At 38.2% G+C, this 15,979-nt stretch overlaps 1 protein-coding gene across 1 annotated transcript; it reads left to right on the top strand.

Moving 5' to 3' along the window:
* Nucleotides 1-305: 305 nt before the first annotated feature.
* LOC143037017 (uncharacterized) lies at nucleotides 306-2,357 on the top strand. The gene is made up of 2 exons (XM_076205120.1): nucleotides 306-1,729; nucleotides 1,862-2,357. The coding sequence occupies exons 1-2, from the start codon at nucleotides 306-308 to the stop codon at nucleotides 2,355-2,357; spliced, it is 1,920 nt and encodes a 639-aa protein (XP_076061235.1).
* Nucleotides 2,358-15,979: the final 13,622 nt, after the last annotated feature.

The raw sequence follows: 15,979 nt of genomic DNA on the forward strand, positions 1-15,979 counted from the left end.
TTTTCATTTAGGTAACGCTTTACACAAATTTGTAATTACCTTTTGTCATTCGGAATGGGTTTTGATTTTGTTCAACTTTGTACACTCCGGTGGGACCTGTCCCAGAGAACATCGGTACACTATTTAAATGAATCCTTTTGCTTACTATGTATAACCCTGAGGACGAACCCCGGACAGGGTTCGAAACGTCGGTAATAAATTCTGTTACTCTGAGTCCAGTGTTTCGAAATTTTTCCGATATCATGGCTCCTGGACTCCAGCTCTTTACGAACGTAGAACAGGCTTATGGCGTTGAAGTACTCAACATGATCAGGAAATGGGAAGCAAAGGAGATCAAGAGAAACTTAGTGAAGGAACAATTGCGATTCTGTACCATCTGTAGCAATCGCAGAGTGTTACCAAAGTTCTCCAAGATCAAGTCCCCAGTAAATAGTAGGAAGGCGAGGGAGGTTGCAGCTGCTTGTGGAAGAAGACTTCTTAAATGTGCCATAGACCACCATCACAGCACCATCCAACGACTGGGAAGAGAAATCAAAGAACACAAGGAGCAGGTGATGGACAGGTTGGATTGGGGGTTGCTGGCGAAGTTTGAGGACAAGATCACTAGTGTTAGCAGATCCAAAGCAAGTAAGAAGCGGTTCGCATTAGATCAGAAACTGGAGAGACTAGTTGACAACGAAAAGAAAGGAACTGACAGGTGGGTTAGGAATTTTTCCGGTAGACCACTCAGTGAGGCAGAACACAAGGTCCTTTCCAAAGGTTTAAATTTTAACACACAGGGGGGAGTAAAAGCAGAGGAGTTCATGGCAGCGGCTGAATCTGGAGTGAACCTGATGTGTTGCAGTGAGGATGAGAAGCAGGACACGAGAATGCGCATAGTTGGGGCGTTCAACAGACCAACGAGGGGACACAATCTCACCACGGAGGAGGCCAAAGCATTGACAGGTTTACGCAAGGACAGCTCTATTGTCATACTTTCGAGTGATAAGGGACGGTCCACGGTAGTGTTGGATAGGAGTGAGTACGAATTTAAAGCGGCAACGCTACTCCAGGACACGAACACCTATGAGGTGGTGGAGGCAGACCCGACACAGAAGCTACAGCGGAAGGTGGAGGGGGAGCTCAGAAAGTTGAAGGAGTCGAGGCTAATCTCTGAAAGGGAATGGATGTTGATGAAACCAGGAGACTCGGTTATACCCAAGATGTATGGTTTACCGAAGATTCATAAGGAAGGGGTGCCTTTAAGACCGATCATTGCCTTCAGAGGTTCCCCTACTTACAACTTGGCTAAGGCCCTAGCCAAGCGACTAAGGCCCTTAGTGGAGAAGTCAGAAAGAATGCTCAAGAATTCCACAGATTTTGTGGATAGACTACGAGGAATAAGCTTGGAAGAGGGAGATATTTTGGTGTCGTTTGATGTCAAATCTATGTTCACTTCTTTGCCACAGGATTTGTTAAAGCAGGCAGTGCTTTCCAAAGTGGAAGGGTCGGAGGAGTTTCGAGACAATGAAAAACTGTCAACAGAAGAGCTCGTTAGGTTGGTCAACTTATGCTTGGATTCGACCTTCTTCAGGTTTAGGGAGATGGTTTACCACCAAAGGATTGGGACTCCTATGGGATCCCCGATTTCTGTGGTCTTGGCAGAGATGGCTATGCAGGAGTTTGAGGAAGAGATGTTGGCGGCGGCACCTGTGGCTTTGAAAACGTGGATGAGATATGTAGATGATGTGTTCGTGATTATGAAGGAGGGTGAGGTTGAGTGTTTTCTCAACTTTTTGAATGGGAGGAACGAAGCCATCCAGTTCGAAATGGAGAGGGAGGTGAAAGGACAGTTGCCGTTCCTGGACGTCTTGGTTACAAGATGTGGTCACAGTATGACCACGGGTGTATATAGAAAGGATACTCATACGGACAGGCTCTTGGATTATGAGAGCTGCCACCCGGTGGAGCATAAGAAGAGTGTGGTCAAGACGTTGTGGTCTAGAGCGGGGAATTTGTGCTCGACTGAGGAGAACTTGAAAGAAGAGAGGAAACACCTGGAGAAGGTCTTTGCGGACAACGGGTACCCCAGATCGGTCATTAGAAGATGGACCACAGCGCAGGGAAGAAAAACTACAGCGGACGCGAGACAGGCGGCAACTAGAAGGATTACCTTACCATATGTGAAGGGGGCTTCTGAGGTGGCAGCTAGACTATTGAGGAAACGCGGTGTTGAGATAACTCACAAGCCCGCTAATACTTTACATGGTGCTCTCACTAAGGTAAAAGATACGGAGGACAAAGAGAGCAAGACGGGAGTGGTATATGATATTGGCTGCGGCAACTGTGGTACCCGCCTACATAGGAGAGACGGGTAAGAAATTATCGACTAGAGTGAGAGAACATCAACGAGCTGTAAATCGTAAAGATGGTAGCTCGGCGATATTCAGGCATTGCCAGGAGGAGCAGCACGAGATGGATTGGGACAACGTTGAAGTGAGATACAGAAACAATAAGAAAGGAGAAAGGTTATTTTTGGAAGCTTGGGCCAGCGATAGCAACAGCGTCAACAGATGCATCAATCTAAATCCTATTTACAAGGGAGCGAAAGACAGGCAGGACAGAAGGAGCAGTGAGCGGAGGCCAGTGTTGTGATATTATGCCGGGACTGTGATGTTTGGCACACGTGGGCATTTTTAGTAGTCCCATTGTGATGTTACTTTATATAACTTTATCATAATTTTAATTTTCTTTTATCGTTCAGAATTGGTTTTGTTTTGTGTATTGTTTTGTTTCGCTGCTGCTGAGTTAATTGTCATTTTGTTGGGTTTGGCTTCATTTGCTTTTTGTTCCCTCCCCCCCCCCTTTTCTTTTTCATTTTTATTTTCATTTTTATTTTTATTTTCAGCGGACACTCTTTCACTTTGTAATTTCTTTTTGTCATTCAGTTTTGGTGGCGTTTGTTAGTTTTGATTTGTACTGATGAAGGGAGCGAAGCACAAGCAGGACAGAAAGAATGGAGTGCCATATATATATATATTATATATATATATATATATATATATATATATATGTTTATGTATATCTATATATATGTATATATATATATATGTTTGTATATATATATATATATATGTATATATATATATATATATTTATGTATATATATATATGTGTTTATCTATCTATCTATATATATATATATATATATATATATATATAAATGTTTCTGTAGATGTATATATATATATATATATATGTGTTTAAATAAAAAGATAAATATATATATATATATATGTGTTTATGTATATTATATATATATATATATATATATGCATATATATATATATGTATATGTTTATGTAAATTTATATGTGTATATGTTTATGTATATATATATATATATATATTTATATATACATATATTGTATATAGTATATATATGTATATGTTTATGTATATATATGTATATGTTTATGTATATACATACAGTGCTCGACAAGGATGTACGAAAGGTTAGCGAGAATGAGTGATGAGGAGTGTTGAGGACTGTTTGTGCTGAAATGCATAATTTTATATAAAAAATTAGCATATGGTTGCATTATTTTACCCGTTTTCTTTAAAATGTGTGAATTCCATGTAATTTGATCAAAGTTACATTTTTATCCTCTACAAAATTACCAACCACATACCGTCTGACTCATTAATTGCAGACCTCAACCAAACAATGACGGTTTTTGCTCAAATGCACACTATTATATAAAAAATTAGCATATGGTTGCATTATTTGACTTATTTTCTTTAAAATGTGTGATTTCCATGTAATTTGATCAAAGAAAAGTTACGTTTTTATCCTCTGCAAAATGTTTATGCATATATATATATATATATATATATATATATATATATATATATATATATATATATATATATATATATATAATGTATATGTTTATGTATATATATGTATATGTTTATGTACATATATGTATATGTTTATGTGTATATACATATATATATATTTGTATATGTATACATGTTTATATGTATCTGTTTAAGTCGACTGCTAACAATCCGTCCTAACTTAATTTTACAGATAACTAAAACCCACACCAACTCGTGGTTGAGCTGGTACGTATCCTTGATGGACTTGTAACCGAGGCTTGCGAGAAGCAGAGGCAACACATTACCAGATGAGCCGTCATTGGCGATTCTATTTAGGTATTACAACGACGAAAGTCCCTCAAGGATATATACCAGCTTGTGTCTGCATTTCATCAGTGTCTTGGGTCACGTGTTTGACTCGTTATCAATAGCTATTACCCTCCGGATCAGATCTGAGAATGCATATCTGGCCCAAACCTACAAACCCACCTACCTATCTACCCAACTACCAATCTACCCAACTACCTACCCACCCAATTACCCATCTACCCACCCACCTAACTACTCACCCACCTACCTACCTACTTACTTACCTACCCACCTACCTACCTACCTACCTAAACATCCACCCACCTACCTACCTACCCACCCACCTACCTACCTACCCACCCACCCACCCACCCACCTACCTACCCACCCACCCACCCACCCACCTACCTACCTACCCACCCACCCACCCACCTACCTACCTGTCCAGCTACCCACCTACCTACCTATCCAGCTACCCACCTACCTACCTACCTATCGACCTACATACCTACCTACCCACCTACCTATCCAGCTACCCACCTACCTATCTACCTACCTATACCAACAAACCCACCCACCTTCCTACCTACCTACCTAACCACCCACCTACCTACCTAACCACCCACCTACCTACCTAACCACCCACCCACCTACCTACCTACCCACCCACCCAATCCCACCAACCTAACTACTTACCTACCTACCTACCCGCCCACCTACCTATCTACACGCCCACCTACCTACCTACCCACCCACCCAATCCCACCAACCTAACTACTTACCTACCTACCTACCCGCCCACCTACCTATCTACCCGCCCACCTACCTACCTACCTACCTACCCACCCACCTACCTATCTACCTACCCACCTACCTACCCTCCTACTTACCCACCTACCTACCCACCTACCCAACCACCCACCCACCCAATCCCACTTACCTACCTACCTACCTACCCACACACACACACACACACACACTCACCCACACACCCAAACCCACCCACCAACCTACCTACCAACCTATCTACATACCTACCCATCGACCTACTTACCCATAGACCTACCTAACTACCTATCTACCTACCTATCTATCTACCTTTCTACCTACTTATCTAAATTTCTACCTACCAATCTAAATTTCTACCTACCTATCTACCTTTCTACCTACTTATCTACCTTCCTACTTACCCATCCAAAACCCACTTGCCTTCCTACCTACCTACCTATCTACACCCAAAGGGCAGGGTCACTTTGTTAAAATGAAAGCACTTCTTTCAATACATAAGCGCTTGTGAAATACAGTCCATGACCATCAACCAACCAGCCAGACACTTTTGTTTAGAAAATCAGGTTTCCTGACAGCAGTAAGACAATATATATATATATATATATGTATATATATATATATATATATATATATATATATATATATATACATATGTATATTTATATGTATATATTTATATACATATAAATGTATATATATATATATATATATATATATGTATATATATATATATGAATATATATATATGATTATATATATATGAATATATATATATATATATTATATATATGTATAATATATATATATACATATATATATATATATATATATATATATATACTATATATATATGTATATGTATACATATATATTTACATATAAATGTATATATATATATATATTTATATATATATGTATATATATGTATGTATGTATATATATATGAATATATATATATATGTATATATGAACATATATATATATATACATATATATATAAAATGTATGTATATATATAAATGTATATATATATATTATATATACATATATATAAATGTATATATATATATATATATATACATGTATATATAATGTATATATGTATATATATAATATATTTTTTCACGATGAAATCTATTGTTCTGGTTTTTCACATTAAACTTTAATAAGAGCTGTTGACATGTTTTTCTTTTTCTTTTTTCTTATTTTTTCTTTCCGGTATATCATTGGTTCCCAAAATGGGGCAATGGAGGAATGACAAAAAAAAAATAATAATAAGTTAAAAATTCTGAAAATCAAAAAGCCAAGAGTTCCTCAATTAGCTCCAAGCATACAATTCCATCCCTCCTTCTGATGTTCTCGACATCTTTGGAAATAGTCATTAGAGATACACAATGTTCAAATACAATAAATAAACAAAACTATCTCCAGTGTCTTAATTTACCCATATATATCAATGTTGACAACATTTTGCGAAAGGGGTCATGGTAAACTGAATAACAAGCTGAAAAAGTTGTGGAATTATTGCTGTATATGTTTCAATGTAAAAAAAAAGGTATTTTTCTTAATTGTATGTTTCACATATGACTAAGTTTAGTATTATTATTATAATTATTGTTATTATCATTATTTTTATTGTATATTTATGTATATATATATATATATGTATATATATATATATATCTATATATATATATATATATATATATATATATACTGTATATATATACACATACATATTTCATAATCTATTATTTTATAATTTAAATGTCATTTTATTTATTTCATTACTACATTCTTTTATCATTATTTTACCTATTGTTCTTTGTTCTATTGTTTTACTACTTATTTTTTGTTTTTGTAATTTTATCTATGGTATGATTTCAATAGTCTGTTTTTATCAAATTACTGATTTATCATATAATTATAATCAAAATGAATTTAATCAATTGATATTTTTTCAATGACTTAGTAATCAATAACTTAATTTCAAATAAATAATATATATATATGTGTATGTATATATATATATATGTATATATATATATATATGTATATATATATGTATATATATATATATATATATATACATATATACATATATTTTATAATCTGTTATTTTATCATTTAAATGTCATTTTATTTATTTCATTACTATATTTTTTATCATTATTTTACCTATTGTTCTTTGTTCAATTGTTTTACTACTTTTTTTTTGTAATTTTATTTATGGTATGATTGTATCCATTACCATTACTAACCATCACCCACCACGCACGTGATCCACATGCTTGCAACAGAGCGAGACTTCCTCTTGCTTACCTTGCATTTCCCACGACATGCACCCCTAACACAGCACATTTGAAGACAAACAAGTATAGATGCCTAGTGTCACCAGACTAACGTATCATAAATCCTTTTATTATAACTGCCCTAGTGTATTACGCATAAACTAACATAGATATAATATACCTAACAATATCCACCAACTATACAACTAACCCTTATATATCTAAACCGTCCCCAATCCATAGATTAACGAGACTAACGCCTTTGCTTACAGCAACCCTTCTAACCCTATATATTCTATGACATCCATGTAATGTTGCCAGAGCTGGAGTAGGTGAAGAACCTACTGCCAGAGGCTGGGTAGGTCACGAACCTACCGGCCGGAGGTCAGAGCTATCGTGCTCTAGGTCAAGGCCTGGCACTTATTGTATTTAGCCCAAAGGGGCATCCGATTTGTAGCTTAACCTGAATCACTTGTTGTTTAATAAATAGAAAACTCCCGCTTTGGAGTCTATCTCGCCATATTAAGACTTCCCTACGTAACCATATTTAACGGTTACTCAACCATACCATAACGGTATACACTGGTGTCCAGCGGTGCTCTCACCCACATCATATTTAACGGTTACTCAACCATACCATAACGGTATACACTGGTGTCCAGCGGTGCTCTCACCCACACCATATTTAACGGTTACTCAACCGTACCACACTGGTATACACTGGTATACACTGGTATACACTGGTGGCTCGCGGTGGCCACAACTACGTATACACTGGTATACAATGATTTCAATTTTCTGTTTTTATTGAATTACTGATTTATCAGATAATTACAATCAAAATTAATTTAATCAATTGATATAATTTTTTCAATGACTTAGTAATCAGTAACTTAATTTCTTTCTTTAACAGTTTAATAATTCCTTATTTCGATATTTTGATATTTCACTCTATAGCACTATTACCTCATATCTTAATCTTATTTGATTAAATTACTTATCATTGATTTATGTTATTTATTTAATATATCCATTCTTTTTTATCACTGTTTATTATTGATCATTTGTTATATTCTAGTTTCTATTATTTATACATTGTTTTATTGCTTTGTTACAAAATGGGTTGCTGGGTCCGAACACCTGACGTCATGGGGGCTGTGACGTCATTGCTGGGTCTAGTCCTCGGAAGATGTTTGTGGTGACAAATGAGAACAAACGATAATGTCAGCCACTTTCAACGTCAGTTTCCACCTTCAGCACCTGTTGCCGCCTAAGGTACCTGTTGCCTCATTAAGCACCTGCTCCAACATACCGCACCTGCTGTCACCTTGGGGACCTGGTGCCACCTGAAGGACCTCTTGCCACCTTAGGATTTCTTGCGACCTTAGGATCTCTTGCCACTTTAGTAACCTGTTGGCACTTTATACAGATCTTGATTCTTTTGCCACCTGTTAATTCCTCTTGATATATAAGAACGGTTTTCATTACTAACAGAGACTAGGTAAGCCAATCATAGAGGACATGTGGCGAGTGTGCGTGTTGTCAAGAGGACCGGAGGTTGACCGATAACTACCATAAACCCCATCGACCTAATAACATGCCTTATAGAATTTAACAAATTTCCTTTCATTTTCTATTATATATATATATATATATATATATATATATGTATATGTATATATAATTCATATATAATATATATATATATATATTATTTATATATATATATATATATATATATGTGCTAATAAGAACACGGGTACGTGTGTTCACTTATGCAAAGTAGACCACTTAGAAAAATAAACTAACGAAGCAGAGCGCTTTCGTTAAAGGTAGTTTTTAAAAATGATAGTACAGTAAAACATATGCTCATCAATAATAGTAATGAAGTTAAAAAGGATGCATTTATAAGATTCCTTGCAAAATGTGTAATCAATTTTACATAGGTCAAACTGCCAAACCCTTAAACATTAGAATTGAACAACATGAGAAAAATGTTAGGGATGGCAATCATTCCAGTGGAATTTTCAAGCATATTGAATTGAATGATCATCCAGTTGATCGGAGTATTGCTTATGGAATCTATTCTACTAATAACATAATAGTAAGAAACTTAATAGAGTGTAGTTTGATCCATACCACCAGTGATCAAAATACCAACCTACACAAGGACTTATATAAACTTGACGATTTCATTTGTCAAGAAATAAGCAAAATAAGAACAGGTACAATGTAACACTGCGACTGTGACCTAATGTCGCCCCACCCTCATTAGTGGACGCATTGACCCTTGCGACCTGACTTGACCGCCTTCCAGGGGGTAAATGTCCTCTACCCTTATGTAAACTGTCCTTGTTCCTTTCCCATGTATATATAATCTATGTATTTCTGTTAACTATGTACTTTTTGCATTGAAGATGTAATATACGAAAGCGCTCTGCTTCGTTAGTTTCTTTTTCCAAGGGCTGTACTTTGTATATATATATATATATATATATATATATATATATATATATATATATATATATATATATATATATATATATATATATATTAGGGTGCTTCCATCATATAAAGGCGAAATTTCAAAGTAATAAAATTTCTTTCTCCAGGGTGTTAGCTTGTTTCGTTTAACAAAAAGACGTCGTAGATGTAATAATTTTACAATCGATGTATATTAAAAGGTCGCGCATGGAAGTTAGATTATTTACTCCTCCAGCCGCCTCGGAGATGTCGAGGAACTCATCATCAGCCCCAATGGGATATCTGGCGGGCTCGAATGAAGTGCCGAGCTGCCCTGGCCGCTGAAATGAAGAAGGCCTTCAACCCACAAGTCCCTCTAGTTCTCCACTAGGACGGAAAGATCATGGAGGACTTCTCCCTTCCTGGCAAGGAAACCGTCGACCGACTACCTTTCCTTGTGTCTGGTGACAACGTTGTCAAGCTTCTTGCCATTCCGAAACTTCGTTCGGGGACTGCTTCGGTGATGGCAATGGCGATTCTCGAGACAGTGGATGAATGGGGAGTGAGAGACCGAGTCAGCGGGCTGTGCTTCGACACACCGGCCTCTAACACGGGCCACAAAGTAGGGGTCTGTGTCATTCTCGAGAAGGAAATCGGCCGGCATCTCCTTCATCTTGCCTGCTGGCATCATGTGGCTGAAATCGCCTTGGAAAAGGTGTTCGGAATGTTCGAAACTTCCGCATCCCCGAGCATTGACATGTTCCGTGACTACTGGCCCCGAATTTGCCAGAATTCATTCACGACGAGCGTTCAAAATGAGAAGTTGGGACCTCTGGTCGAAGGATGGAAGAAAAAGGTAATCTTGTTCTGCAAGACTCAGCTCCAGCAGCAACAACAGAGGGATGATTACAAGGAACTCCTCCAGCTGACCATAATTTTTCTCGGTGATCATCTCCCGGGAGGAATCCGATTCAAGCAGCCTGGAGCAATCCATCGGGCGAGATGGATGGCTTGTGCCATCTACGCACTCAAGGTGGTTCTCTTCAAAACCCAATACCCCCCATCGAAGATCGACCTGGACCTTCTCGGCGGCCGTCACGGAGCGAGGCGACATGGAACCATCTGGAGGAAGTGGCCATCTTTATCACAAAAGTTTACGTGAAGTACTGGTTTGAGGTCCCCTCCGCTGTCTTCGCTCCGAAGAACGATCTCGACTTCCTTCAAGCCTTGGAGGCATTCCCCATCAAAGCCATTGGCAAGGCAGCTTCGAGCGCATTCAATCGCCACTTGTGGTACGTGTTGGAAGTGCTTGTTGCCTTTGCTTTCTTTGACGACCGAGTCACAGTGGCAGAGAAGAAGAAAATGGTGACGAATCTTCAAAGGGTAACCCCGAACGACCCTCCGAAAAGGCTTCCGCCACTCTCCGCCAGCTTGAAGGACCTCTCGGATTTTGTCACCTCAGCCACAATGACATTCTTCAAGTGCCTCCAGCTGTCAGCTGATTTCCTTGGGAAGGATCCTGGGGAGTGGGCAGGAGACGAAGAGTACCGCCATTCTCGATGCCTTGTTGGATCTCTGAAGGTGGTCAACGACTTGGCGGAGCAAGGAGTGGCGCTCATGTCCGAATTCAATACCTCACTCACGAGAAACGAAGAGCAGTAACACTTCGTCCTTCAAGTAGTTAAAGCACACCGGAAATCTTTCCCCGCTTCGACCAAAGCAGCTGCCTTGAAGAAAGATTGAAGGCTGAAATTTATGTCTTGGGATTTGTAGATCCCAACTCATTGGGAGGAAATAATTCATCGTTTGACGAGCTTTGGTGCCGTTTGTTTGAGTATTGCTGGTCGTTCAGTTCAATTTTACCGAAGCACGGTAAATAAACATTTGAAGTTTAGTGCGCGACCTTTAAATATCATTTGATTTCAAAACCCTTTTTTTTGTATCAGTTTTGGATTAAAAACAATTGATTGACGCCCTGGAGAAAGTAAAAATCAAACTTTCATTTCTTAGAAGCACCCTAATATATATACTGTATATATATATATAATATATAAATATATATACGTACATAGATTATTATATAAATAAATGTAATATTAGATGTTTGCATACGTAAGTGTAAATTCGCAGTTGAATCACGTGAGAAGCGTGCCACGTTATGTAAGAATTGACGGATAGTGGGAAACTGGGGAAGGGTGGAAGAGGAGGAGGAGGAGGAGAGGGAGGGAGCATGGAGGGCATTCGGTATACTTAGAAGAGTTTGACGAATCACAAGTACTAATGTTATATTAGTGTCACGCATGTTTGCGAACTCGCCACTTTCGTGCGAATGCATACAGACACGCACATATAGCATCCATGCACGCACGCACGCACGAACACGTACGAACACACACGAACTAACATTAACTAATCTTCGACTAACTTACGAAGCGGTGCGAGATTGTCCACAGCGATAGAAGAGCTGGTGAAATACAGTACAGTGTTAACACACATCCGCACACAAATGCGAACGCGCGCGCAAACACGCACACACGCACTCACACACACGGATCGGTGGCGGATTGGTAAAGCACTGGCCTCACAAGCCGGAGAACCGTGGTTCGATTCCCCGGCCGGGCGGAGATAAGTTGGGTTTGTCTCCTTTCACGTGTAGCCCCTGTTCACCTAGCAGCGAGTAGGTACGGGATGTTAGTCAAGGAGTTGTGACCTTGCTGTCCCGGTGTGTGATGTGTGAGTGGTCTCAGACCTACCCAGAGATCGGCAAATAATGAGCTCTGAGCTCGCTGCCGTAGGGTGGTGTCTGGCTGTCTCGACAGAGGCTGCAGCAGATCCGAGGTGAATACATACATACGCACACACTCTTACATATGCAGACACGCGGACGCACACACAGGCATTCACACACAAACTAGAACGCGCGCACACACACACACACACACACACACACACACACACACACACACACACAAATGTATAACAAAACTTGAAAGAACACAAAGAGCAATTACGAAATTGGCACCAAAACTCTCAGAACTATCATATGAGGAGAGACCAGCAAAACTTGAGCTGCAGACATCAGAGCAAAGAAGAGAGAGAGGAGACTTGATAACTATTTATAGAATCATGAAAGGCATAGAAATTATTGATAGAGAGGATCTAATAAAATGGAATAGAGATACAAGAGGACACGGAAAGAAAATCAAGAAAGACAATTATAGAAGAGACCTGAAAAATAACAGCTTTCCCCACAGGGTAATAAACGTTTCGAACTAGTTAGATGAAAATGTGGTGTGTGCGAAAACTATACACGAATTTAAAAACAATCTAGTTAAAACGAGATATGAAGACGGGACACTACGAGCATAGCTCCCCTTCCCGTAAAACACAACTAGGTAAATACACACACAGACACACACACGCATGTATATATACATATATACACATATGTATGTATATATATATACATATATATATATATGTATATATATATATATATCACTGTCCAGTAATGTCGTTACACATTAGTAATTGCACTAAGAACCCACTATTATTTGGATTTAAGAAAAGAAGAAAATAACGGATTTCCGTATATTTCGATCACTTGCTGTGATCCTCTTCACCCGGAATACATAGACAAGAGAACATACACATATGATATACAGATGAGAGAGGTAAAGTTAGGGAACATGGACAAGTCAACTCATGTGGCATCTATATTGTTGTGCGGGTTATGTGGTAAATCGTCCGCTTTTACAATATGGGGAAATAATTTATCAACTGCCAAGGTGGTTATGTAATCTGGTGACCATTGGCCTTTTGAGATGTTAAAATTCGGGAATTGTTTTATTAAGGAAGATTCAATTATTTTCCTTTTGTAACTACATTTGGATTTGAAAATGGTTTTTGCCTCGTCCCAATTTATTCTGTGATTGTTGTTGGCTACGTGTTGAAATACCGCGGAGTTATGTTGAGCATATTTAACTGAGTTTTTATGTTCTTTAATTCTCGTTTTTAATTCTCTGCCCGTTTGTCCCCAGTACACTTCATCACAATCTGAGCAAGGTAATTTGTAAACTCCGGGATTTATGTCTTGTGTTGGTCTGTGATGAACGTTAACTACTTTTCTGAAAAGATTGTTAGGATAACTAAAAATAATATTTACGTTATCTTTTGGCAACATTTAAGAGAAATTATTGATGGATTGGTTAAAAGGAAGTTTTAGGCAGTGTTTGTTCCATTTTTGATGTTGAGATGGATGGGAAGTGGATTTATAATAACTGGTTTTGGCTTTGCTTAAGGCTTTGTTTGTAAACCAGTCTGGGTACCCTAATCTTTTCAACTGAGTTTTGATGACGGAAATCTCTGAATCTAAATAAGATGGGCTACATAATCTTAGTGCCCAAAGAAAAAGACCCGAAGCAACGCTATATTTTATACTATCAGGATGTTTGCTGTAGAAGTGTACGTAACTCCCAGTATGTGTGGGTTTTCTGTACACTGTGAAAGAAAGATGATGATGTCTCATGACTGAGATGTCCAAAAATGGTAATCTGTTATCCACTTCCCATTCCACTTTAAATTTAATGTTAGGAGTGAGGTGGTTAAGTCTATTGAAGAAGTCATTAAATGAACCCCACTCTTCATCACATTGTGTTCATCATCATTGTGTTCATCACAGACCAACACAAGACATAAATCCCGGAGTTTACAAATTACCTTGCTCAGATTGTGATGAAGTGTACTGGGGACAAACGGGCAGAGAATTAAAAACGAGAATTAAAGAACATAAAAACTCAGTTAAATATGCTCAACATAACTCCGCGGTATTTCAACACGTAGCCAACAACAATCACAGAATAAATTGGGACGAGGCAAAAACCATTTTCAAATTCAAATGTAGTTACAAAAGGAAAATAATTGAATCTTCCTTAATAAAACAATTCCCGAATTTTAACATCTCAAAAGGCCAATGGTCACCAGATTACATAACCACCTTGGCAGTTGATAAATTATTTCCCCATATTGTAAAAGCGGACGATTTACCACATAACTCGCACAACAATATAGATGCCACATGAGTTGACTTGTCCATGTTCCCTAACTTTACCTCTCTCATCTATATATATGTGTATGTTCTCTTGTCTATGTATTCCGCGTGAAGAGGATCACAGCAAGTGATCGAAATATACGGAAATCCGTTATTTTCTTCTTTTCTTAAATCCAAATAATAGTGGGTTCTTAGTGCATATATATATATATATATATATATATATATATATATATATATATATATATATATATATTGATTGATTGATTGATTGAAGTCAACTGCGCTAATAGCTTTGGCTATCTTAAGATTCAAATTCTTCAGTTTGAAGAATAATTTTTTGTCTTCACAGTTCAAAGTATGAACATAATCATTCATGATTTCAAAATCATGGAGAAGAGGGTGCAGTAAAAGGCGCTGCAGAATGCCAATGGGTATAATGACACAATGTAACAGTACAAAAGTTGTTGACACAGACACCGAAAACTTAAGTCTTTTCGCCTCTCACGGAGGCTTCTTCAGGGTGAGAAGAACTATAAATTCAAAGGCTAACTAGGTATGCTATCGACGAAGATAAAGGAAATGACAATCGTCTCTGGCCGACTGTCAGTCCTTAAAAAGCAGGATGGTAAGGGTATTGGGAGAGGTCATAGCAATGTTTGGGAGAGGTCACTGGAGGAAGAAGTTTCTGGGTGAGGTCACTAGTATCGGGAGATGTCAAGTCTGGATTCTGGATTCCAAGGAAAGACCACCTCGCTTGCGCTGGATCGGGTTTTGTGGGAGGGGAAGAATGTCTGTAGGAAAATGAAAAGATAGTAGTGTATAAAAGAGGGCTATTGCCACCGGGCGAATTGCGAGCGATTAGGGGTTTATTTGTTGTCGTGGCTTGGGAGAAATGGACCGGGAGCTTGGAGGGCAGCGCTTGACGCCGGGGTTAGGATTAGGATCACCAACGAAAGTTTAGAAAATGGTAGGAGGCGTAGTAGTAGAGAAAGGTGGAAAAACGGAAAAATCTTTAGTGGGAGGTAAACTGAAATGAGAAGATGTAGTAGAAGAGAAAGTTAGAAAGGAAGCGAATTTTAGTCGAAGAAAAAGTAAGTGTAGATGTTTGTGCGTGTGTTGTGGCTCTGTTCGTGAGAGATGTATGTGTGTATCTTACGAGAAGTGAGTTGATTTCACTTCCCGCGTGTAGAGGGCGTCCTGATAAGCCACA

The sequence above is a fragment of the Oratosquilla oratoria genome, chromosome 21 (genome assembly GCF_046742065.1).
Source record: "Oratosquilla oratoria isolate Oo_2021 chromosome 21, ASM4674206v1, whole genome shotgun sequence".
Taxonomy (NCBI): domain Eukaryota; kingdom Metazoa; phylum Arthropoda; class Malacostraca; order Stomatopoda; family Squillidae; genus Oratosquilla; species Oratosquilla oratoria.